The following is a 25,938-nucleotide window of genomic DNA, read 5'->3' on the forward strand; positions in this document are numbered from 1 at the left end:
AGAACTCCGGGAGCCTCCCCGCAGCCCGGCCGGGGGCAGCTCGGCCGCCTCCACCGCGGGCAGAGGACGCTCCCCCGGGCCCCGGGAGCGGCTCGTGGTGGCTGGGGAAGTTCCTGCCCGGGCAGCGTTTCGCCGCCGCTGTTGATTGTTTATCGCTTCGAGGCGACGCCGAAAATAGGTCAGAAATAATGTCCAGCCCGTGCCCGCCGCGAAGTGCCCGAGTGCCCGGCTGGGACAGCCGGAGGCGGTGCTGCTTCTCCCCTCCTTCCCTTCCTGAGAAATGCCGGCTTCTCCCAGGGTTTGAAACAGCGTTTGAGGTTTACTCTTTATTTATTTGTTTGTTTGGTGTATTTTTTCTTTAATGCCCGTTGCTGCGTGCGGTGTGGAAAGTTGCCGGGCGAGCGTTGGGAGTAACTGTTGGGAATAAGCATTTCCTGGAGCGCGGGGGCGGCTGCGGCGCGCCCGGTCCGAGCGGGCACAGCCCGAGCCCACGGGACGCTCCCGCTGCATGCGGGACAGGGCGCTGCGGTCCGAGCAGGAACAGCCTGAGCCCCCAGGACGCCCCCGCAGCGTGCAGGGCAGGGAGCTGCGATCTGTGCCCTCCGCAGGTGCTCCAAACCCCTCTTACCGTCCCCAGCATCTTGTCAGGGCTCAATAGACAACCAGGGCGCTAACAGCAGCGTTTGCATGATCACTAAGCGCTCTGGTGGAAATAATCTTTCATTCTTGCATGAGTTTAAGCAAAATTTCCAGCAGAGCGTATTTGAAAGCTTTATTTGATGATTACGTGTTATACACATACCACTTTGAAGAGGAGCTGCATAGCATAACAGATTTTTTAAATTTGTAATTGTGGGGGATTTATAGTCATGTTGATATTGTAACAGAAGGGATATTTGTGCTGAAGTGTTTTTATCCCACTTCCCCTTTCTCCCGTTTGCAGTGGATTTTGCTGACTGAAAGGTAAACAAGCTACTGTTTGAGATATTACATTTCATGAAGTAAGTGGACGTAAATGTCTATTTTGTTTTACTGGGTTTTGCTATGTCTTTTAAGTAATTTATTCAACTAGCTTAACATCTTATACGTAGGCAAAGCCTGAGCTAAAATCCACACACACCGCCTTTTAGTTTGCTGGACTGATAGTAAGTAACAAATGCTACTGAATCTTTATTACTCTGAAAAGGAATGTATTGCATTTTCATCCATTAAATAACTCCTACTTAACATTTTGATTGTATAAAACTGCTTGGCCCTTGATAAGGGATAAATGGCACAGCCCAAACCTGGTTCAGTAAAGCTCTGCTTTGTTAGAACATTACAGCTTTTTTACAATGAAAGAATTCAATATTTGTGGAGGAGCAAAATAAGTATTTCAGCATAGTTTTTATTACTCCATTCAACAATTCATTGCCCATTAGAACTGAAAATACTGTTTTGTGGGAGGTGAACAATAATCCAGGGTCTGGCTGTATTTTTCAAATGCTTTAAATGAATGAAGTACAGAATTGTCATCTTGCTCTGTTTCTTCCATATGACTGTGCCAGTATGTTATGTCGGAACACAGCCATAAATCTTAGTCTCCGTTTTCCTTGGATGGACCAACTTGTTTTCCCACTTCTCATTTTTCCTCCTGTAGGTGGTATAAGTCAATTTTTCAGCTTTCCTTTGGTAATCGATAAAAGTCAGAGATATGAATTCAAGCTCATTCTTTGGAGGGCCCCTTATGTGAAATACAATCCTTCAAAGCGGGTAAGAGTTGACTGATATAATATGTGAAAATACTGGTTTTCTTCTTAAATTAACACTTTATTAATAAAATTGATTTGTTACCTTCAATTCACATTACAGTCACTACTACTGGCCTTAGTAAGGTTTGGCATGAATAATAATCAGTAATATAGTAATCAGTTGCACACAGCATTTGAAATGTCTTCAAAACTGTGGTTTTGAAAACATGCCAGACAACCCAGCATATTTGTTGATTCAATTTAATTCCATTGCGATAGAATTTAGTTTTGTTTTGAGTTCAGCAAAACCTCAGAAATAACACCTTGGGCTCTGTTCACATTTCAGAAGAGCCCTGCATCGCTTCTGAAGCCCCGACCATGGATGTGACAGTGTTACCTGACACTTCAGTTTTGTGGTTTTAACTTTTCCCTTGGAAGTACCTGCATTTCAAAGCTCAGTTCCAGGGCTGTCTCTGCCATTTTTTACTCACACAGGGGAATCAGTGAATACAGTTCCAAGCAGGGAGAGATGTGAAAGCTGAGATCCATTGCTCTCTCTAGCATTCCCTGTTGACTGTGCTAGTCAGTTCTCTGCTGAGAAAATCTCTGGCACATTCTGGTGGACTTGGTTATTGTGGTTTTGGGACATGATAAACACTCTCTGACAGAATGTTTCTTTCAGTATCTCACTCTCACCAGGTTGCAGTCAGGTGTTTTGGTGTGAGCTTCTCTTGCTGGAAGCGATTAGATTGGGATACGAATGCCACAGCCACCTGTCTGGCTGGAGAGGTGCATAGGAAAGGAAATCCTGGCAGGGTGTGAAGAAGTTTACTGTAACTGTCAAGGTTTTGAACTACTGCAGGTGAAGATATGTGAGCCCTGTCTGAACTCTGACTCTTGTACTTTTTTTTTCCTTTGAAGAGAACCTAGCTGTCTACACCAACTTAGGAGGCAGATAGCTAAATATTTATTAACATGATGTTGAGAGTACTTGTGTGTCTCCCGGCCTGGGTGCTGTCCTGAACAAATGTGAAAGTAAAACTTGCACTGAAGATGGACCTCAATGTGAGAATTATAATCAGCAGTTGTGAATTCTTGTTACTGTTGACCTTGTTTCAGTGTTTGAAGTTGTTACTGATAAAGTCCAGTGCTTCTCATGTTTGCTTGGTAAATGTTTCATCTTACGCTTTGTGTTTTCTGCCTTGAAATCATTTGTTCTTTTTTACCCCCCAGTCCCTACAGACTCTAGGACAGGTTTGGCAGAATATACCCTCTCGTTAATCAACGCAGAAGAGCTGCATTTTTGTTGTGTGAGATTCCCCCTTCTCCTCTCTATGGAAAACTGTCGTCTCACTAGAGCTTTAATTGCCCTCATGACAGGATAGATGAGTAGCACCTGCGTGTTGACCAGCAATTGTTCCTGATGGATATTTGTTTTGCCAGCCTGCTGTTGTATGTTGGTATTTCTGACAAGGCCATTGGCTCAGAAAGCTTGTGGCAAAAATAAGTATTCCTGGGTCAAGTAACGGCACATAAATTTCTCTTCTGGTTAACTGTGAACATAACATAGAGTTTCTTGAATTATGAATTATTTAATATTGCATTAATTTTCCCTCCTAATGAAAAAGCTTGAAAAAAATGGATTTTTTTGTTAATGAAAAGTTTGTTTATATAGAAACCTTCACATGCTTTGAATGTAGGATATAGGATCCTACATAGGAACCTTCAAATTCCTATATCCTGGTGATGCAGTTTAGTGGTTTAGGGGTTTACGGTGGTAGGGCTAAGTTGGTGTTTGGACTTGGTGATTTTAAAGGTTTTTCCCCACCTTGATGATTCTGTCCTATGACTGTAAGTCACAATGCTGCTGCTTTAAAGGACAAATGGGATACTGGGTTTAATTGGGTAAGTCCACTCAATAGCCCCTTTTTTGGTCTTTATGAGCTCGCTACAATCAAACTACGCTTCTGAATAAATGTTACTTCTGTATTTTTCTGCCACAGCTAGGCAAAAGAGTAAAGTGTCCTTACATTCTGTCCATGTTAGTACACCATGTGTTTTTCTCTGTGGCAAGACAACATGACTTTATGTTCATTATGCATTTGCTGATTCTGGCCTTCTCTAGCATTTTACTAAGCACCTTTTGAGCACATTCATGGGATACACCTCGTTTAGTATTGTGTATCGACAACTAAGTCCCTGCAGAAGTATGAACATAGCAGTTAAATATTTATGCATTCATTTCTAGCAAAAGCAGTTGGTATGTTGATAATGTGTGTTGATGATATTTGTAGTGTTGTACAAATTGTCTTCCTCGAAGAACAATACGTGGAACCTTTGTGGTAACAAGAGTATACAACAAAGAGTATACAAGAAAAAATATCTGAAAGGCAGGAAATAAGTTTGCTGTAGTTTGGGGTCAGGAAGAAGTCAGGTGAGCAAACTGTGTTTACTTCAAGCAGGACAGCACTATTCTTGGAAAGAACAGGCAGAGAAATAAGGAACAGAATCAGACATCTCAGAGCTCAATTTACAAGCAGAACAAAAGTTGAAAACGCTAAAGCAAATTGCAGTTACATCAATTCTATTTTTTGTTAGATGGTTTCAGTACTTTTCTTAATGGATTTTCTGTAGAGGTTTTGGAATTGGGAACATTATCATTGCTAAAAATCTTGAGCTTTATTTTGTGCAAACAGTTTTGTTGGAAACGAAGTCTCACAATATTTCATACTAAAAATAAATAAAAATATTCACGTTTCTGAATTGCATATCTTGTATCAGAACAAAGCAGAATACATTCACATTTTGCTATTTTAATTTTCAAGTGAAAAGTTTAAAATGTGTTACCTCTAATACTATGTGATTATACATATTTATACATACCTACATATGAATATGGTTTTCTGAATCTCGTTTATAAAAGAAATCACAAACCTGTGTGCACCACACCCCCAAATTCTTAGAGTTAAGAAGAAATCTGCAGCATTCATCAGTTAGTTGTACAGGAAGACTTACACTTGACTTCTGATATTTTGAAATAATAAACTTGTTTGTTTTCCGGCTACAAGCCTGCTTACTATAATCTCAACCTTGTTCACGTGCTGTGACCTCAAGAATTAATCCCTGTTACTGATCATGCCATAAATCACTCACTACTGTTGCATAAAGGATGTCAGAGATAAGTTTATCATGCTTTCTAGCTATAAAATAAACTGAATTCCCTTTATGCTTTAGATGATTTTCTAAAGTTAATAAGCGAGGCTTCCCTTTAAATTTTCCTATCAGAATGGCTTACAGTGTATCTTTTGACTTCTTTCTATTGAAATTTGCAAGATAAATATAGTAGTATTTGTGCTTCTTTAGAAGAAGCTGTACTTTCTTCCCAGGCTGTCAATTCAGTTATCACTTGCTGATTTTTCTGCATAGTGATTGTGTGTTTCCATGTAAAAAAATCCATATAAATAGTGTAAGTAATGCCGCTGGCTTTTAGTGGTAGAGGTAGTAGTATTTGCATATCTAGTGTTTTTAAACTGAATTATAATTGCTTGCCTGCCTATTTATGTATGGCCTATCTAGCTTTCTATAGATGGTCATATATGTTTTTAAAAGATTTTCTGAATTTTTTTGTAAACTCTGAGATTATGCAAGCTATCAGTTAATTCTAGGGCCTATATTTTCATACATCTCTGACCTTCAATCCCTCACCTCAGTGAAATAATTTAGATCAAAATGTGCCAAAGTATTGAGGCTATTTGCAGTACTGAAAGAGTGAGGTATGGGTAGTAGAAAACATGTGTTTTGCTGATTTACATGTGAAATAGCTTAGGGGAAAAAACCATGTAATGGGTGAGGTCAATACTGGACCTGAATGTGGAGGTCAAGATTTAGATCTCCAAGTTTGCAGCCATTCTATCATGCTGGACTTCTTTTTCTAATGAAAGCTGTTGCTGCTGGGGCAGAAGTTCTGAGCCCTAGGGTTTTACCTGCTCTTAATCTTATTTTGCAGATTCATAAGAGACAACCTCTTCTGTGGCAAGTGCATTGTATGTCTGAAATTGGTTTGGATGTTACCTTGTGCCACAAATATTTGGGCTGAATTTGGGTTGGTGACTAGAAGCATTAACAGATTTGTTACCTGGGTTTCAATTCAAATGTGTAAAAGCTGTTGGTGTTTAGGTAGAAAGATGAATTTTCATGGCCAGACAGTGGTGAGCTGTTGGTTTGTCTTCTCAGGTAGGACAGGAAGGAACAATGACCTGTTTGTAAACCAACCAGCCACACTATCGGCAGGGTGGGGAAAGCCTCTGATGACTTTGATTGGTGGGCCTTTTTCCCCTGGGTGTGTTAGGCTGTATTTAATGGGCAATTTTGCTTATTCTTGTTGGAGCAAATTTGAACGCAGCATGCAAGGGACTTTAATGGTTACAAACATTAGTACAGGAATTTCTGACTAAATATGACAAGTGAATGGTAGGGGAAAAGGAGTGAACAAAAACTGTGCCATATAAAACATTGAGAGAAATTGTTTGAATAGCATTGGTGGTGGTTCAGGCTAATTCAGAAATCATTTTGATGGTATGTTTCGATGTAACCCTTCAAGTCTCCCACTGAAGTTACTCAAAGTGATCATTAGATTTGCTTTGTTTCCAGTGTGTTATTTTGGAAACCGAACCATGTTGTTTCAGGTTTGTGTCCATGTTCTAGCAGCTTCTCACACATCAGCATTGTTCTGTTAGTGAAATGCCACGCAGGGAGCGGGAGGTGAGAGGGGCATGAAGCCTTTGAGCTGCAAAATAAACAAAAGCAAAACTTGAATTTGGTAAGGCTGCTATATTTGGCTGTTTAATAGGGACATTTTAAGTAAGGTATTCTGGCCCCGTAGTGAGGTGGGAGCAATGCCAGTACTGCAAGGGAGGGTTGCAGCCTGCGGAGCTCAGGTGGAGCAGGCTGTGCTAACCAGGGTGGCCCTGTCTCTCTCCCCTCCTCTGACAGGCAGTAGAAGAGCCCTCCTTCAGCAAAAATTGTTCCTGTCTCCTGACGCCAGTTGCCAGCTGGTGACTGCAGGCAGAGCATATTTCTGGGTCTGCTGGAAACAGCTTGGCTTTCTGTCCTTCTGTGCCTCTTTCATAAGAGAAATGGTCTGGGTTGACAGGAAGGGATCCCAGGTGAGCACCTGCCTCCCTGGGAAGCCAGGTGTATGAGTTGGGAACAGGACACGCCCTGTGGAACAGGGAAGAGGTTACACTGGGCTGGCACTTGGGCTCTGGGGTTGTGTTTTCCTGGAGGAAGTGGGGCAGAGGCAGTTACTGTTCAGCTTTTAAGGTGAATAAATCATAGACTCACAGAATCAACTGAGTTGGTTAAAGGACCTCCGAGATCATCAAGTCCAACCCTTGGTCCAACTCCAGTCCATTTACTACATTGTGGCAGTCAGTGCCATGTCCAGTCTCAGTTTAAAACCCTCCAGGGATGGTGAATCCACCACCTCTCTGGGCAGGCCATTCCAATGCCTGATTACTCTCTCTGGAAAGAATTTTTTTCTGGTATCCAACTTAAATTTCCCCTGGCAGAGCTTGAGCCCGTGCCCCCATGTCCTATTGCTGAGTGCCTGGGAGAAGAGACCAACCCCCACCTGGCCAGAACTTCCCTTCAGGTAGTTCTAGACAGTGCTGAGGTCACCTCTGAGCCTCCTCTTCTCCAGGCTAAACAACCCCAGCTCCCTCAGCCTCTCCCCATAGGACTTATGCTCCAGTCCTTCAGCAGCCTTGTTGCTCTTCTCTGGACCTGCTCCAGCACCTCAATATCCTTCCTGAACTGAGGGGCCCAGAACTGAACACAGTACTCAAGGTGTGGCCTCACCAACGCAGAGCAAGGAAGGAATAGATGATAAAAATATGAATTTGTGAATGGCTGTGAGAGGGAGCAATTTCTTTCACCTTGCCATGTAGACCTCTTTGCTGTGCGAAGGCCATAGCTTACAGGGGCAGCGGGGCTGGGGATACCACTGGCCAGGGAACTGCTGTGCTGTGCTTCCCTTCCCCGTGTGGCAATGGCACTGCTATTTGTGGAGCTCTGCTTTGAAACCGGATAAGGAAGTGATCTGATCAAGCCCTGCAAAAATAGATTATTCTAAAATGGTAACTAATTGATTTTCAAATGCTGTCCCACAAACTCTGTGTTGGCAGTGTTGTGGGGGCGATATGCTGCTGCTATGAAGATGTGAATGAGTACATGGGGCAGAAACTTCCAAAGCTGTTGCTGGTGTGGAAGACTTGATGTAGTTTCATGGGCAAGCTTGGCTTTAATTCTTGCTGTGCCCTGGCTCACTTTTTCAGGGTTAGATGTTAATATAGGTGTACTTTTTCAGATAGATCAGTGCAGCTGTTTATGGAGCTGTATTTAAATCAGTGAAATGTTACTTTTAAAATTAAAAACAAAAACAAACCCCAAAACTTTAAAAGTAACCTCCAAAATAGCTGTAAAGGTTTGTTTTGGTGGTGGTCTTTTTACCCCCCATGACTATCTGCACAGTTGCAGAGATGGCTGTTTGTGGCGTGAGGGCGAGTAAGTCTGCAAGAGTAGTGGAGAGAAATCATTTAAAGTCTTCCCTGCTGGTCATACATAATGTGCTGTTTTATGATGGTGCTTACTGACATCAAGGCTTTCATGTACGCTGAATTCTGCTCAGTTTATTCAAGCTGCTATCTCAGTTATCAACAACTGCTGATCACTGTTGTCTTTACTAGACACTTGTTTCTTTAGAAACTTCTTTTCCAGAATATTTGTCAATAGTTAAGCACATACAGTATGTACTGTGTTTGTTCCCTTCTCTTCTAAAACATCTAAAAGAAAGTAGGGAGTGTGTGTTGGTTGTTTGGTTTAGTTGTGGGGTTGTTTGTTTGGTTGGTTTTTTCTTTTTTTTTTGCTGTTGTCTCAGATCTGTTTTGCTCCAGGCTTCAGTAGTAGAAAAGAGAGTGGAGAACATTAAGGAAGAGCATTAAAATCTTGTGCTTGACTTGTTTTAGTAATGGCTAAGTGAACTTACAAGTTTAGATACGTTTCTACTTAGTGCTTTCGATTTGGAGGCAAGCAGGACGTAAGTTACTGGAGGTGCCATATGAGGCTGCAGAGAAAAGTATAGCTCCTTATCACCTGGTCAGTATGAAGACAAACCAGCATCAAGAGAGCTTAAAATCTTAGACCAAATTGATATGTTGATGTTGGTTTGAAAACTTTAATGCACATTCTGAAATACTTTTCTATGACATCATTAGGTCATTGCTTGCAGTGGCAGTCTGCCTGATTTTCCTTCAATTTTACAATTGTATTATTCAACCATAACTAAATTGCACTTTGAACCGGAATGATATGGATTTGACTATAAAATTAATGCATATCTTGTGCAACAGAAGAGTTGCAAAGAGGATCTTAGAAGACTTATGGTCAGAATGTCATTGACAAAGGAAGAACAAGATAATAATCTATGACTTTTCACTGATGGATATTGAATAAAGGCACTGGGGACATATTACAAGAAGTTAAAACCAATATTTCATATTTCCAGAGCTTTTAGGTTTGGGGCAGGGGAGGGAGGGGGGCTGTGTGTGTTTGTTTGGGATTTTTTTCACTGAAAAAAATCAAAGACTCAAACTTTTAAACTAGATTATTTACATGCTACAATGTTTACCTCCATTTGTGTTGTTAAGATGGTAAGAAACTGGAAGCCAAGCCACAGGGAAATGGGAAACTGTGTGGCCAGCAATGCCAGAGCAGTGATCATCCCCCCATGCTCGGCACAGGTGAAGCTGCATCTCACAGTGTTCAGTTTTGGGCTCTCACTACAAGAATGACCTTGAGATGCTGGAGCATGGCCAGAGAAGCACAACAAGGGGTGAATGGAGGGTCTGCAGCACAAGTCTTAAGGGAGCAGCTGAGGAAGCTGGGGTTGTTTAGCCTGAATAAAGGGAGGCTCAGGGGAGAACTCATCACTCTCTACAACTATCTGAAAGGAAATTGTAGCCAGGTGGGCGTTGGTTTCTTCTCCCAAGTAATGTGATAGAATGAGAGGAATTGGCCTCAAGTTGTGCCAGGTAAGGTGAAATAGGAAAAGTTTCTTCACTAAAAGGGTGATCAGGCTGTGGACCAACCTGCCTAGGGCAGTGGTGGTATCAGGGTCCCTGAAATTGTTCAAAAAAATGTGTGGCATTGGCACTTGAGGAGGACATGGTTTAATGGTGAAGATGACAGTGTTAGGTTAAAGGTTGGACTCAATGATCTTAGAGATATTTTTTAAATTTAACAATTTATGATTTTCTGGAAAAAAATTAAATCATGAATTATATTTTTAAAGATGTAGTAATCAGCCCCAAAACTTCTGGCTTATTAACATTAGGTGTTGAAAAACAAAATAGGTTGTGATACACTGCTTCTGTGTGTTTCTGAAAGAACTTAATATTTGTAAGAAAGTCCTGGCAGTCAGTTTTTCTGTGTTGACCCATCCAGCCTATCACCACAGTTGCTGTTACGGTAGGAACTACCAAGGAAGTAGTTTTGTGACCACTGATCCTGGATCAGATTTACTATCAGATTATCCCCTAATGTAACTTTGATCAGACAGCGAAGCTATCACATTTCCTAAGTTAATAAGAGTGCACAATATATCATTTGTGCTGACTTAATGCCTACTGGGGGAGGAAATACAGTAACTATTTGGCATAAAGCCTTCCAGTACAAAATCAACCTTTCAAATCTAAACTGTATTTACTGTTTTGTCAAAGGATGACCTCAGAGCAGGTATCGGAACAATTACTCAGCTCTGTAAATTGTGGTGTTTTATATAGAGAGGACAATAATACAGAATTATTACCTATTAAAAATAATTTACGCATCATATACAGTTAGATTTATTTTTCATTTCTCTTGAAATCAAGGCTTCATTTTTTTGACCATAGGTTTGCCTGGTGTGGGAGAGAAGTCACCACTTTCTTTTGGATACCCTTTGGATTCAAAAATATGGCAGAATAATGACATTAACAGTCATTGCAGGCATTTTAGTGCCAAATTCATCCATCCATATAAAAGTTATTTTTCATTTAATGACATGGCTTGGGACATGAAATTCAAAGAGAGAGAGAGAGCTTTTTTCTTTTGTGTAAGTAGGAAAATGAAGTATATTTTATGTACACTTAGATAGACCTTTAATATTTTATGAAGAACCTGTTCAGTTGGGCAGAATCAAATTACTTTAGTAAGCTTCCCTTTCCTACTTTATTAATTCTTACCTGATGCATCCTTCATAAATTCTTGAGATTATGAGAAAGTCAGTGTGGTAAAGCTATGCAGTTTGGGTTTTTAAGTGAAAATACTGCAGCCTGCAATTTATGTTTTTTTTTTAATTTGCCCTACAGTCCTTATATGCTTTTTATTTGATTATTTAAAGTAAGCACTTCATTTTGCTTTTTCCATTATTCTGCTCTTGGAATAGGTTGCTACGAAAAGATAGGTTGTGAGTTCAGTAATGGAAAATAAATGAAACGAGTATTTAATTTATAGATTTATTTCTACATTTGAAGATGTGTTTCTAGATACATTATTTCTGCTGTAGTTAGATGTAGTTGTAGGGTGGTCCCGTGATGTAAAGGAGAGCACTCTGGACTCTGAATCCCAAGGACCTGAGTTCGAGTCTCAGTGGGGACCATCCCCAGGCAGTTCAATGCCTCCCTGCCATCCCATCCTGTCAGATCTCGGATGCTCAGCAGGGTCAGCCCCAGTTAGTACCGAGTGCTGTGACAGTCCTGAGGACTTCACTGTCACTGTCCAAGCTCGCTTGGCCGTGGCAGATGGACCTTAGGACTGAAACGGTGGGGCCAGTTCTGCGCACGCTGTGCCTCACCTAAAACATCCACTGTGCAGGGTGGAAGGGCACACCCACGTGGGGAGAGCCCTGCCCAAATCTGCGTTTGCGAAGTCTGGCCATACATACAGATGTAGTTGTTTTCTTCACTGTTTTTGAGGTAATTCAACTTTATTGCTAATTTACATTGTCCACTCTCCCTGGTTCTTAGCAGGAGTGTGTGGTGGTGTTTGGTTCTGTTTTCTCACTCAGCCAGTTCATGAAACCCAAGCGGGACAAAGTGCCTGGCATAGTGTGGTAGCACATATCCTGAAAGGCTACTGCTTTTTGTCAAAAGGCTCCATTTTAGCTGTTTCTGACTCAAAGGCAGTCACATTAGTGCCAGTTAATTCATGCCCTTTTAATCATAACTTTTAAAATGTGGGGTTTGCTTTTAGAGGAAGTCTCTATAAAAGGCAAATGAAACATTGTTTGGTTTTTCTCATGTTTGTTTCAATTTTCTTTGCAAATTGCTGTTGAAACTGTTGCTCAGTTCAGCCTAGAGTGAAAGAGAAGAAGGGATCTTGGAGATGATACAGTTTTTGTTTAGTGTAAATTGTTGGCTGAAGAGACACTGAAGTTAGTGCCCATACTAGAATGAAAAATTCAGATATCTGCAGACATGGGGTCTGTTTTGCAGCAGGGGTTGTTGTGGTGAAGGGAGAAGGACACATTGATAAGAAAGCAAACTTTTCAACTGTGCTGCTCACAGAACTTTTCATGTTAAACTTTTTAATGAGGAAGCTTAGAAATAGCATGTCATTTGTCAGAGAGACAAAGACCAATGTGAGGATAGAAGGCAATAAGCCTAATAAATGTTCAAGATGAATTATTGTATCACAGGTATAATCTATTAATAGGGCAGAAGAAAAGAAATAAATGCAACATCATAATGACTTCAATGCTCAGTGGGAATAATCAAGTTGTCAGCTTAAAGTAGTGAGTTGTTTTTACCAGAGTGCTGCATAGAGAATGAGATATTGGTGCTAAAGTTAAAGCAAAAAGTATGAAAAATTGAATTTAAATGCCTGATTAAGCTGATTGTTTATATAGCCCATTAAAATGCCATTTGATACCTTGCATTAGCTTTGTTAGAATCAAACCTTGTGGTTGGCTGGAAAGTAATCTAGGCTTGGAGAACCAGCCATGAAGAAAATTGTAATAGTTGAGTTTTTGCCTGAGCCCATGAAATTAGGTCATTATTTAACTCTACTGAAGTGTGGTTATTTACTTCACATAATTATTTATAAATGTGCAGCTTTAAAAAAGCCTCAATGTATAAATCCTGATGTAAAGCAGTTTGTTCTAAAGTATTTGTTCTAGTGATGGTCATGTTACTGTTTTGAAATTGGGATAGCAAGTTGAATAAGGTCTCCTAGATGTCTCCACTTAAGGGTTTTGTTTGTTTGTTTGTTTCCTTGTTTTCCAACAATTATGCAGCCCAAAATTCAATTACCTTTTCTACCCACTCACCTTTCTAATTATGAAGGAGGAAGGTTTATTTGTAGTGCCGGGAAGCTCTAGTATCACCCAGAACACTGTGGTACCAGGTGCTGCACCACTGGGAAAGGGTTTCAAAGGACTGTGGAGCAGAGATATTCCTGATGCAGTAGGCCAGGCTCTCTCTGCAGGGTTTGCAGAGAGAAAGGTGAAATGGTCAAAATAACAGGCTGGTTCTATGCAGTACCATGCTGAACTAATGCATGCAGTGAATTATGCTTTTTCTACCTCATGGTAATTAAAATAAAAGAGGATATTAGCTTGGATGGGTTTTGGCTGTAGGGATAGATGGGACATATTCCTAATCACATGCAGAAAAATTTGGCAGGTCTTCTGTATAGTCTTGCCAAAGTCTGTGAGAACCCAGAGAACATGAAATGAAAAATACTGTCTAGGTTTACAGTCAGGTTGTGCTAGTATGCACATTGAGAAGGTAGGCATTAGGAATAGCCTCACTAGTCAGGTCAAAACCTTTGTTTTCACCACACTAAGTTTCAGCTAAAAACAGTGTCCAAGAAATAGCTAAAATTGGAATTGAAGGCAGTTTTCAGATACAGAGACAAACCTGTGAGTCATCAGCACAGAGAGAGATGGTGGCTGAATTTGTGTTGGCATGTGCTAGATCTCTGAGCATAAAGGGGAAGAGGAAGGGTAAAAAAAGGTCAGGGATGGAGGTGTACAAAGCTCCTACAGCAACTTAGAAGAAAAATATTACATGAAGAATGTTCAATGAGCTGTTTGAAGATGACGGGAGGAAAATGAACACTTTGCTGTATTTTCATTTGAAGATTCTGTAGTTTTACTTTTGATTTCCACTGAATATAAAATACTAAATCTAAGGCTAAAAAAATTGCATGTTATCTCTCCTCTCTCTATCTGTCTCTTAAAAGAGAACTTTCACAGACTTTGTCCTCTTTAAAAGAGAACTGGTATGACAGAGGCTGTAATGCTTTCTTAAACAAGTGGAATAAATTTTGGTACCATTTTTATGTGTCATTATGGTATCAGGATTTTACTAGGTCTTTATTGATAATTTATGACACCACACATAACATGCAGTAGTGAACTCTATTTTAAAAAGTTCCAGATAATGTATGTTTTTATGCTCTACTTTCTCTGTTTTCTTTGCTCTGAAGCAGAGACAAAACCAGTTACGTGTCACAGCTTGCATGCACAAGCTGTGATAGATTTTGTATTTCTCTGAAACATGCATACAGAAAGGATGCAAAGTCCCTCTAAGAGAGGAGTGCTAAGCATTCTCTTTTCTATGTGTTTAAAATCCAAAGGTCATCAAATAAAAGGGAGATTGGGAGGGCGTGGGGGGTGTGTTATTCTATTTTTTTGAATACCCCAGTGGTTTCAGAATACAGAGGAGATGGACTGATTCTTAATAAACAATTTTAAGGTAGTGCTCCATCAGGAATTCCAGGGAGAGTTTCAGAATATTAGGTGGTGTTGACCTACCTGTAATGTTGGCTTTAAGGAAGTGGGTTCTTGGTCTTAAGACTCTCCTCCTTGTCCCCTGAATTTTGTCTCTTCTGGAGAATGGACATAAGATTTACCAGGAGAATCCCATCAGACCTTTCCGTGTAAGTTGTCTCCTCCCTGGTAGCTCTGTAAGACTGCGTGGGGGCAGGATGGGAGTAGGAGCTGTATTTGACGAATCAGGCCAGAATATCTTCATTGCTGTGTTGCAGCTGGTTAGCTGAGAGTCTCTCTGAAGACTGGGGAGGCTGTGGGGTGGCTGGGGATGTACCAAAGTCTTCTGGGAGCTGGATTTTAGAATTCCTTGATGAAGACAGGGATAGTTGGCGAGACATGGCACTGTCAGCTTTGCCAGAGCATTGGCTTCACAAGAAGTTTTACTTTTTTACCTTATTTTGTAAAAATAGTTATCAGGCTGCTACACTTGCCAAGAGCTGAAAAGAGTGCAGGACCCAAGGGCAGATTGGAAAATGCTGATAGACTGTACATGTATGATTGTTGGGGAGGTCACGGTAAAGGTTGTTACGAGGATGCAGGAAAAGAGAACAAATAACATGAGTACTGAAATGTTCTACAGATATTCCTGTTAGTAAAACGTTTGTTGCTTTGCTTTTTAGTTGGAGCACTATGTTTTTGACAGCAGCAGAAGAACTGGAAGACTGGTTGATTAACATACTAAAATGGAGTATTTACCAGTGCAGGTAAGACATTCTTAGAATGCCTTTTTGCAGTTTCATTTCTTAGTGTCTTGCAGTTCCCAGTAGAAGTAGCTAGATTAATGGCAGAGTTACACAGGCATTTTTCTGAAAACAAAGCTGGTTTTGTAGGGTTCTGTCTTTTTAATGCACTCTAGATACTCTGATGCAGCTGTAAAGTAGCACTAAATCCTCAATTTAGAAAAAACACAGAATCAAAAAACATTTTTTCCTTCAGATGGACCTTTAAAATCTGATATCCTGTGATCCATTTTGTATGGTGGCCTCAGGAAAGATTAGTTTGGATAACTAAAGAAGTGGTGAGTGAATGTGGGTAGAGCATGGTCTGGCCACAATAGGTAGGAGATTTTTCAGCTTGGGAAAATAAATAAACCCCCAGAAGTGTAAAGGAGAGGTTTGGCCCTCAGCATAAGATCAGATGGGTTTAACTGATATTTTAACTGTTGGAGATGTTCAGTCTCAGTGCTCTAAATAATTCTGAACATTGAATTGTTTTGATTATAAATGTTAAGTGGCTACTGAAGGGTTAGAAACCTTCTGTTTTAACTCTCTCTCTCATATGTAGAGAGAGTGAGCTCCCACTGAAGGATTCTTTTGCATCTTACAGCCAGAGAGAAAAAATATGCAGTTTAATAGCTTGGTTTCTGAATGCTAATGATGTGCTTAAAGATACAAGTATATTAAAGCACAGTAAGTATTAAAATGAGGTATGGAGTGTAATTGAAGTTTGTGAAGTTTAGCTGTAAATTTGAAAGGAATCTGTACAAATAAATCCTTCTACATGAGTTTAACTTTTTTCTTGGCTTTTGTGTGATCAGCGTATGAAATTTAAGACTATGTCCAAGCTGAGTTTTCCTTTACAATATTTAATCCCTGCATAACAGTTTCTGTGGTTTACGTCAGCCCAGGGCAATGAGTGTTGCCCATCTCCCAGTTCCAGATGCACATGGAACACGCTGATGCTCGACAAAGCAAAAACAATTCCCAGTGGTCAGGAGAGTGCAGCCCTGGGTACCTGTGGCAGTGCTTGCTGGACGTGCCGACCTGTGCACGGTGCCTCAGATTTCTTACTGGGTTTGCAGTTGATACTGAAGCAAGGCATAGATGCTACTTTTTTGTTGGCAGTTGAGCAAGGGCTGTGTTACTGGATTAAAATACACTGTGTCATTCCGGCCTGTGTTTGCTGGACCCTGTGCTTGGTCTGCAGAGAGAAATTGCTTGTCTAGGTGGTTTTTAGTGGGCCGGCTGGGGGTGCTAAGTAAGCTCCATAGAGGTGGGAGGGAGCGGCCCCAGCTAAAGCCATATTAGACACAACAGACAAGCTCACTGGACAGCCCTTTTGGCAGTAATGCAAGATGTGCTTCCTTAGGGTTTGGGTTTTTTGTTTGTTTGTTGTTTTTTTTTTTAACTAACTCATTCATAAAATGGACCTTTGAACTTGTTTGATTGGACTAGTTCTGGGTTGTTCTGAGTTTTCCTGATAGGAACTTGAGGGACCCTGAAACATGACCCAACAACTCTTGCAGAAAGTCTTCCTCTAGTGAAGACAAACTGTTTGGGGTCATGGACAGCACCACTCATTGTACTGGGAAGTCAGAGCCATGTGATGTCTTCCTCCCATGAGAATGTAGTTTCTTCCAAATGCAAGCTGGATGAGACTGGCCTATGGCATCTGTAATTTAGTCTTTACTCTTTTCCGAGTGTTTTAAAGTGGGCTTCTTTCTGAGGTGTTGGACAGTTTTATGCACAGCCACAGGGTTTGTTGCTCAGCAGCCCAGGGCCACAGCAGGATTAGGATCTCTTGAGCTCTGCTGCATGGCAGGTCAGATTCCAATTACAGAACACATAACTGAATTTTGGTAGGTGGTGCCCATGTGATAACGTAGTGTGGCAACACCAGAGAAAGAAAGTGCAGAACATCTTGATTCCAGCTTATGAGACCACTGAGGACATCCCTACACAATCCTATAGACAAAGCAGTGTAAGAGGGAATTGATGCAAAGCCCTATAGGTTATCAGTGCCAGTCCTAACACTGCAAACTGTAGCAAAACTTGTGGAATCATTCAGTTAATCTCTTGAAGTCCTTTGATTGAAATTTGAATGACAACTGGATTTGTAGGTAAGCTGGGCCAATAGCCTGATCTAGATGCTGTAGGGAAGGGACCTTGATCCTAGTCATCATGTTGTCCCAACTTAGCTTGAGCAGCAAAATTCCTTTTCCTTGTCCCCTGTTCCTTCAGTAACAAACTGTTTCAGCGTTTTTGTAAAGTGCTTGCAGAGTCCCTGTATCGGCTGATAAACCAAGGTCAGAATAACTTCTTTTTTATAATTTAAAATCTAGACCTGTGCTATGGTGCTTGAAGCCTTCCAGGTCCTCTAGAGTGAGTACAAAGGTGAATCTTACCTTGAGTCTTGTGCTAATGTAAGTTATTTGGTAGGCTAGAGGCTGCCCCTAAAGGTAACTTTGCTTTCAGATCACTTCATACATGCTGTGGTGATTATTTTTCTTTTTGCCTGCTACTCTGTTTCAGTTTCAGTAGTACTGCCTGCTACTTCACAAACACCCAAAGGCATGTTAAAAATTTTAGAAACAAACCCCCCATAGTTCATTCAGATTGCAGACAGGTGAGTTTTTTCAATGTTTACTGGGAAACATTGGGGAAAACTAGGGAAAAAAGTGCTAATATGCATAAAAGATAGTCTGGTTTAGTTTTATTTTGTTAACTTAATCCTCAAAACAGACAGTGCTTGCAGGAACTGGGAAGTTTGAGGACAAGTGTTTGCAGAACGTGTAGTCTATTTTATTAATCTAGTTGATGGTGTTGAAGGAAAACAGCAGAAATTGATGAAGTCTATAGGATTTTAATTTAGATATCAGCAGACAGTTGTAAATGAGCAGGAACTTGCCAATCTGTGGCTGGAAAGATGACGGTGAGTATTAACATCTTACTCCTAACAAAAAATTGACAAAAAATAGACATGTTGCCCTCCTTAATTCCTACCTTCGCTCTAGAATCTCTCCATCCAAAGCCCTACATGACCTGGTCAGACACATTGTCTGTACTATTTGGCTGCGCTGTAATTCAGCTGTCCTGTCCTCACGCCAGAGTTGAAGCACTGCTGCCTCTGTGGTCATTCTGCATCAACAGGGGCTGGAAGCAGACTATGCTCTTTATCTCCTTCTTGGCAGTATTTTTCCTCTCTAGCCAAGTAGCAGAGCTGCAGTACGTAGGTATCAGTAACAGCCAGGATTGTATTATGCTGGCGATGTGTTGTCATGCTTCTCTGGAAACATTTGATTCCTTCACAACAAAGGGAGAAGTTACTGTGGGCTGGATTTGGTACAGCCTATATTATTCTTTACTTCAGGGCCTGCATATTCAAGGAAGCTGTGCAAAGTTGTATATAAGCATTGTCCTTTTTAGGACCAGATGAGTATTATCCCTGGCTTGTGTTCTAAACAGTGTGCTTTCTGTTTGTTTTCAGTAACTGAGGTGCTGACAAGTTTTGACTTCTTCATCCTCACAAACATGAGTGAAGTTCAGGCTATGGTAGAATTCTCTGTGGAGCTCCACAAATTCTTCAATGTCGATTTGTTTCAAAGAGGGTGAGTAGTGCTTTCTTTCAAACTTTTCTGCTGTAGATGGCTGGTGTTGGAAAGAACTTAATGGGTACTCGCATGGAATGTTTCTTCATGTTTTTATAGTGATTTGAAATTTTTTTATTCCTTATTGGCATTACAACCCACCCCTGAAGGCAAGAATAACTTGGGTTCTTCACTGGGGTCTATTAGAGTGAAAGGCACTGAATGACTGGTGATTGTAAATATGTACTTGTGGGGGTTTATTTTAGAGTAACTTGGTTGCAATGGAAAGGTGTTATGTAGCCATTTTGGTTATTATTACTATCCATAGGATTATGGCAACAAGAGAGCACTCGAGAAAATATATAAGGCAAAAGAAACAAAGAGTGAAAAGATAATAGTAAAGATGTATCGCCACTCCTAGGCTTACATTGTTGCAATTTACTTGTCTGTTGGTCCATGTGGTGATTGAAGTCTTGATCCGTCTTAGTCCATTGAGGGTGAGGAAGAAGACAGCAAAGCACAAAGTCTGATGGGTTAGTAGACATTCAGGCCAGGTGTGAACACCTGGTACCTCTCCTGTGGGGGGTAGCTTTCAGTCCTCTGGTGGAAGGCCTCAGAAAAGGAGCCTGGGGGTGCTTTGGAGGTCTTAGGTGGTTTGTGATCCCTTCTAAGACATGGCAGCTACCTCTCATGTCAGCACAGTTGAGCCAGTTATGCTTCATCAGACCTTCCCTGAGGGGCAAGGGGGAGTTTTAGAGCTGAGCAGAGTTGGAAAAGGGACAAAATGACCATGATAAAAGGCACCATCTCACCTTACAGGATTTGCCTAGTCCTCAAGGCCCAGCTTCAGCGTAGCACCCTGGTGGTTCCACATTTGTTTTAAGTTCATTAACCTTTAACAGCCCAGTCTCACACAATTGGAAAGTCATAGTCTTTCTAGGAATTAAATACTCAAATAATTTGGCTTAAAATTTAGGTTGTAATACAATGTTTGTTTAATTGGAGAAGATGGAAAACTTGTAGATATGGAGAGAATGTGATATTCTTATCCAGGCTTTTACCCTTTTGTGTCTTGATTTCTGTAATCCCTTTTGTTTGAAATATGATAGAGCTTTCCTTCGAATCTTTTAAAAATGTTGTTGCCCAAATTAACTTATTTGTTTATCAGTTTTGGCAGTGGAGAGCACCTGCTGCTCTTCTCACTGTGCTGTTCCTCCACAGTTATACAGGACTCCATCCTGCCTCATTAGACTCTCCTCTGACTCCGCCTGGTCTCTGTAGAAGTCCTTTACACATTCTTTTCATTACTTACTACTTGACTGTCCCGGGTAGCTTCTAAGGTCCTTGTTCCCCATGGCTATGCAGAAAATAATCCTTTGTAGCTTATTTTCGACTTATTAGAGATTATTGGTCATCTAGTGATGTGGTACATTGCCTTTCTGTCAATCTTCCAATAGACTACAGTAAAAATATGTATTAGTGTTGTAGTTCTTAAGATGTTTATGTTAAATAGATCTTGTTGAGGCTGTGTCAGTGCTTACAGAGAGAGAATGGTATAAATCAGTGTTGATTTATGATAGCTCCTTTTTCCAAAATATTGTAGAATAACTTTCCTGAGAAACTTTTTGGTACTAAGAATATACATTCTTGTTTTTAATCTTGTCATAATTCAAGGCGTGTGTGTGGTGTGGTATTGTTTTCACTGTTTTTTTGCTTTGTTTTCTTTTAATATGTGAGTTGATGAAAGCAGGATAATTTTATTGCTTTGGGATGCACATAGTTCTTCCACTTTGTATTAACCCTCTGGGGTGGGGATTTTGGGCAAGAGTGGTATAAAAAGAGATAGAATTGTGAGAGAGCTTAGGAGAAAGAGGCATAAAATAGTTATGAATCATATCTTGGCTATCTAGCCCCATCTTTGCCATGTTACTGTTAGTTCTCATCTATGTTTCATTAAAGCTATTTTTTCTCTAAATTTGACCTAAGGCTGGTACTGACAGGAGTGATGACCCATTACGCTTATTACCGTTTGCAGTTAAAGTATATGCAACAAACTGTCTATGTCCCCTTTTTAGGGAAAACCTTAATTTCACTGTTCATTGGGAGGGGAGAATTAAGAGGTCTGGGAAAACACTTGAGAATATTCTAATTACTTCAACAAAAAAGTGCCATTTGTTGAACCATAGCCTTTTTAAATCACTCAAATCAGTGGGGAAGGAGAGAGTAGGACATGGCGGCATGTTTACTGTAGTAGAGAACCTGAACAGAAGAAAGTGTTTGGGTTGTCTTAACCTGACAATTCAAATGATTCCTCAGAAATGCAGGAAGAGAAGCAAAGCACAGCAATATAATTACCAGAGCTTGGAATGTTTCTTTTTAGCTTACGCTTTAAAAAGCAGTAAATTTGCAGGGCAAGTTCAGACAAGGTGGAATGCTGACATAATGAGAAAAGTGACATGAGGAGGTATTGCTTCTCTGGTTTCAAGCTGAATCTTTAACTCTGGGCATGTTCCCTAAGAAATTAATGTCAGGAAGGAGAGAGTGTTTCCAGAATAATTTGAAACACAGAGAAATGCAAGTATTGCAATAAATTCAATTTGAGTTAATTCTAGTATTTTTCTAGGGAAATATCTTCATATCTATTTGAGAGAGGATGTAATACTTACATTGCTGGAGGAGCTCTGGGATAATGGATTGAATGAGCAGAAAAGGAAATCTTTAGTTGGCCTCCTATTTTTGAGCTGCTGCTGTTTATCTCACCAAAAATCAAGTCGAGAATTGATTGTATTCTGTGTTTTGAATTGTGTTCATTCAAGCCTACTCAACTTAGCATGCCTGTCTTATGTGTTAGAAGCATCATGACCTTCTGAACTGCACAGGATCAAATGTTGGCTACTGCAAGTAATCACATAAGGCTCATCAAACTCCTTCTTAAAACTTACTGAATTTTTATCCAGACTGTTCTCTTGGAAAGTTAGTCCAGATTCTCACTTGTTTGATTATTGGAGATGTCATAATTTGCAGCCTAAATTTCTCTCTGCTCAATTTTAGCTTTTCTTAAAAGCTTTGCCATATACTTTGAATTAATCTGTCAATCTGAAAGTTCAACCTAAACTTTTGTAGGTGTCATTCTTTTGTCCCTTTTATTAAATATGAACTGACTGAGTTTGGTCATTGGAATGTGTGGCACACTCTCTACCCCCTTCCCTTTCTGTAGAGTCCACACAGCCAAATATCCAATCAAACCCATATTTCTCTCTGCTTTTATAACTATTTGAAGAAATCTGCCAACTGTTGCATCCAGCGGTGTCATATATTCTTGGATCTGTACCTGTAGTGACACTGCAGTTGGAAGAAGCACTTATGACTGTTTTTACACTAACAATTAGATTTGGTACTTAAGGAATGAATTACTAGAAGCAGTGTTGATGTCCCTGTATCAGTATGGTTCAAGGGTTACTGCAGAGTAGATTTTAATCTTGTTCTCTGGATCTGATGTTTTGTATCATGAGTGTATTTTGAAGTTGTTCATATCAGCAATTGGTTCAGACCTTTTTGTCTCCCCAGGGCTTGTGGTGCATTTTGTGACAGGTAGGTCAGCGTAGTTTAGCATTCTTCCAGGAGGCATCCAAGCTGTGTGAGTAGAAGGCTCTCAGGGAGTTGAACCAGCTTGCAGCAAACCAGGGTCATTTGGCTGAGCGCCTCAAAACCACTCTGCTGATCTAAACCAATAAATAGTTCAGACTGAGCCAAAAATTCTCATAGTATTTAACTCAAGATCAGACTTATCTGAAGGGTTATAACCATATTATTCTGCTAAGTGACCTTTTAAAGCAGAATATTTTCTTTACTTTTAGATAGCTGTTAATATTCCAAGGAGGGGAAATAGTGCAGACACTTAATTCTGATAGGATACTCATCTGGATGCATGGCTGCCTCCTTCTTACCTAGCTCAAGAAAGGTTGTTGCTGTATCTGTGGTTCTGGTGTGTCCCTGTGTTCTGGTGGTTAACTTCTTCTGAAGATGGCACTGTCACTGTAAGTTGCAAAAGTATGTAGTAATAACAGTTAAGTAATATCTTTATCTAATAGCGGTTTCATTAGGTTTTCTTGTAACTCTGTGTCACTGCTTAAAACAAACTTGCTGCAGTTAGCTCCACTGGTTTATTTTTATCTGTTGTTACATTCAAATAAGCCTTCACACAATTTTTGTTTTGAACTAGGATATGATGATTGGAATTTTTGCCCAAATAGTGATCAAAACACAAGTATTGTGTGACAAAATGAGTAAAAGAAGTATAATTGTTTGGGACCAGTGAGAATAATGATCTGAGGTAGTGAGGCTTCAGGCTATTTTGTCATCTTAGCTTGTAAAAGCTTCGATAAGGTGTGGGCTCTGTAGGACTGACCTTTTTTACATACAAAGGAAACATAACATAGCTTGACTGCACAAGTGGAAAATAATTTGAATGGAAAACTGATTGGATTATTTGGCTCAAAGACTTGTGGTCAGTTGTCCAAAGTCCAACTTGCAGCTGATGACCAGTGGCATGACTCATGGATTGTTACAGGGTCCGTAGTCTCAGCAAGTTTTTCATAGAATCATAGGACGGCTTGGGTTGGAAGGCACCTTAAACATCATCTCGTTCCAATCCCCCCTGCCATGGGCAGGGACACCTTTACAGAACCAGCTTGCTCAGGGCCCCATCCAGCTTGGCCTGGAACGCTCCCAGGGATGAGGCATCCACAACTCCTATGGGCAACCTGTGCCTGTGCCTCACTAGCCTGTCATGTAAAAGAATTTCTTCCTAATACTCATAAATTACTTGGATGCAGGATTGGAAGAGATACTGAGCAAGTTTGCATATGACACAAAACTGGAAGAAGCTGTTGACTCCCTGGAAGGCCAGGAGACCCTGCAGAGAGACCTTGACAAATTAGAGGACCGGGCAATCACCAACCATGTGAAGCTCAACAAGGCAAAGTGCTGGATTCTGCACCTGGGATGGGGCAACTGTACAGACTGGGAATGAGATGCTGCGGAAAGGGACCTGGGAATCCTGGTCTATGGCAAGTTGAACATAAGTCAACAGTGCCCTGGCAGCCAGGAGGGCCAACCATGTCCGGGGGGGCATCAGGCACAGCATCGCCAGCCGGTCAAGAGAGGAGATTGTCCCACTCTGCTCTGCCCTGGCATGGCCTCACCTTGAATATTGTGTGCAGTTTTGGGTGCCACAATATAGGAAAGATATGAAGACATTAGAGAGTGTCCAAAGGAGGACAACGAAGATGGTGAAGAGCCTTGAGGGGAAGTCAAATAAGGTGTGGCTGAGGTGACTTGGTCTGTTCAGGCTGGAATAGAGGAGACCGAGGGGAGACCTCACTACAGTCTGCAACTTCCTTGTGAAGGGCAGAGGAGGGGCAGGCACTGATCTCTTCTCTATGGTAACCAGTGACAGGACCCGAGGGAATAGCCAGAAGTTGTCTTAGGGGAGGATTAGGTTGGATATTAGGAAAAGGTTGTTCACCCAGAGGGTGGCTGGGCACTGGAACAGGCTCCCCAGGAAAGTGGTCACAGCACAGAGCTTGCCAGAGTTCAAGAAGCATTTGGATGATATTCTCAGGCACATGGTGTGATGTTGGGGATGGTCCTCCATAGTGCTGAGGGCTGGACTTGGTGATCCTTGTGGGTTCCTTCCAAACTCAGCATATTCTGTGATTCTGTGATGTAATCCTGCCCTCCTTCAGTTTAAACCTCTGTAATTCAAAGCCATTTTTACTGTAAGAACAAGTTGTCACGCACGTTTCTGCTGTGACTGCTTTACCCTCCCTATTTACATATGTTTTGCACGTGTCAGCATCCTGAACTGAGATACAAATGTGCTGAGCGTTTCTGATTCCAAACTGGCTGTTGAAAGTGCCACGGTACTTCCTAGTGCTCAGTTGAAGTTTCCATGTTCCACCATGGTATGATGGATCCTGATGCCTAACTTGGAACAGTTACACTTTTCCTGTGGGTAGTGAGAGAAGTTTTCTGATAACCCTCAACTGTGAGAAGATGAGGGCTTCTTTTCTCTGGAGTTGTGTATTGCTTTGTCACCTGTGAAATGGCAAATATAATATGCATGTGCACCCAAGTGGCCCAGGCTGGATTTAGAAGACTTTCAATAGTCATGTTTCTATGCATTTTATCTTTTTCTTTTTTTTTCTTTTTCTTTTTTTTCTTTTTCTTTTTTTTTTCTTTGTAAGGTACAATACCTGCTGTTTCATTGTGGGTTTCAGAGAAACAACTTCCTAATAGTTATTTTGGCAAAGTCTGAATTTGTTGTTTTTTCAAGTAGACTATGAGGAGGGGAAGTAAAATAAAGTGTTAACAGTAGATCTTTACTGCAGATATACAGCTCAATGTGTCTTAGTTATCTATTATTTGACTTTGTTTTGGGTTAAGAGATTCTTATAAACACCCCCCCCCATCAAGAGTTGATTGTAGTAATGTAAGACTACCAGACTTTTTAAAGTGTTTTTGCTTTCAAATACTGAGCCTTCCCAAATCTTCGTTCGCGAAGCCAAGACACACACACACTGAGTAACAGATGGAAGAATAATATTAAATACCTTTCACAGGAGACTTCGGCATATTTTAATGTAAAACACAATTTTGGAGATGCATCATGTATGAAATTAGGTTATTTGTAAGATTGCAGTTGTGTAAGTTGCTTGTGAACCTAAGTCTTGATGAAAGTCAGTGGAATTTAAGCTTCAGAGGCTGCTGAAAATTTAGACCTATGATGTTCTTCTGGTCCACAGATTTATGTTTTTCCATGTGCGGATTCCTACTGATGTGTCTGAGCAGCAGTGACATTTTCTGCTTGCTTGCTTGTGATTGTGTTAATGGAGCATAAAAGAAAATGCAGTGAATCAGAGTATGAAATTTAATGAATCTTATAATGATGACTTAGTAATTTCATGAGAAATAATGCACTTTATGAAAGGTTGTGGGATTTTTTCTGGATCTAATGAGTTGTCTAC

The 25,938-nt window shown here is 40.7% G+C and overlaps 1 protein-coding gene across 3 annotated transcripts in view; it reads left to right on the top strand.

The window, feature by feature from the left end:
• The first annotated feature begins 665 nt into the window (after positions 1–665).
• Positions 666–25,938, top strand: part of FAM135A (family with sequence similarity 135 member A) — an 84,688-nt gene continuing 59,415 nt past the window's right edge. For 2 of the 3 annotated variants that reach the window (XM_071548529.1, XM_071548530.1), the window contains exons 1-3: positions 671–1,752; positions 15,225–15,308; positions 18,811–18,931. In XM_071548529.1, coding sequence (XP_071404630.1) covers positions 18,855–18,931 — 77 coding nt within the window. In that variant the 5' untranslated portion in view covers positions 671–1,752; positions 15,225–15,308; positions 18,811–18,854. Of the gene's footprint in view, positions 1,753–15,224; positions 15,309–18,810; positions 18,932–25,938 lie in introns of all 3 variants that reach the window. The other variant, XM_071548531.1, reaches the window with a different exon arrangement.

Source organism: Pithys albifrons, chromosome 2, assembly GCF_047495875.1.
Source record: "Pithys albifrons albifrons isolate INPA30051 chromosome 2, PitAlb_v1, whole genome shotgun sequence".
NCBI classification, from domain to species: Eukaryota; Metazoa; Chordata; class Aves; order Passeriformes; family Thamnophilidae; genus Pithys; species Pithys albifrons.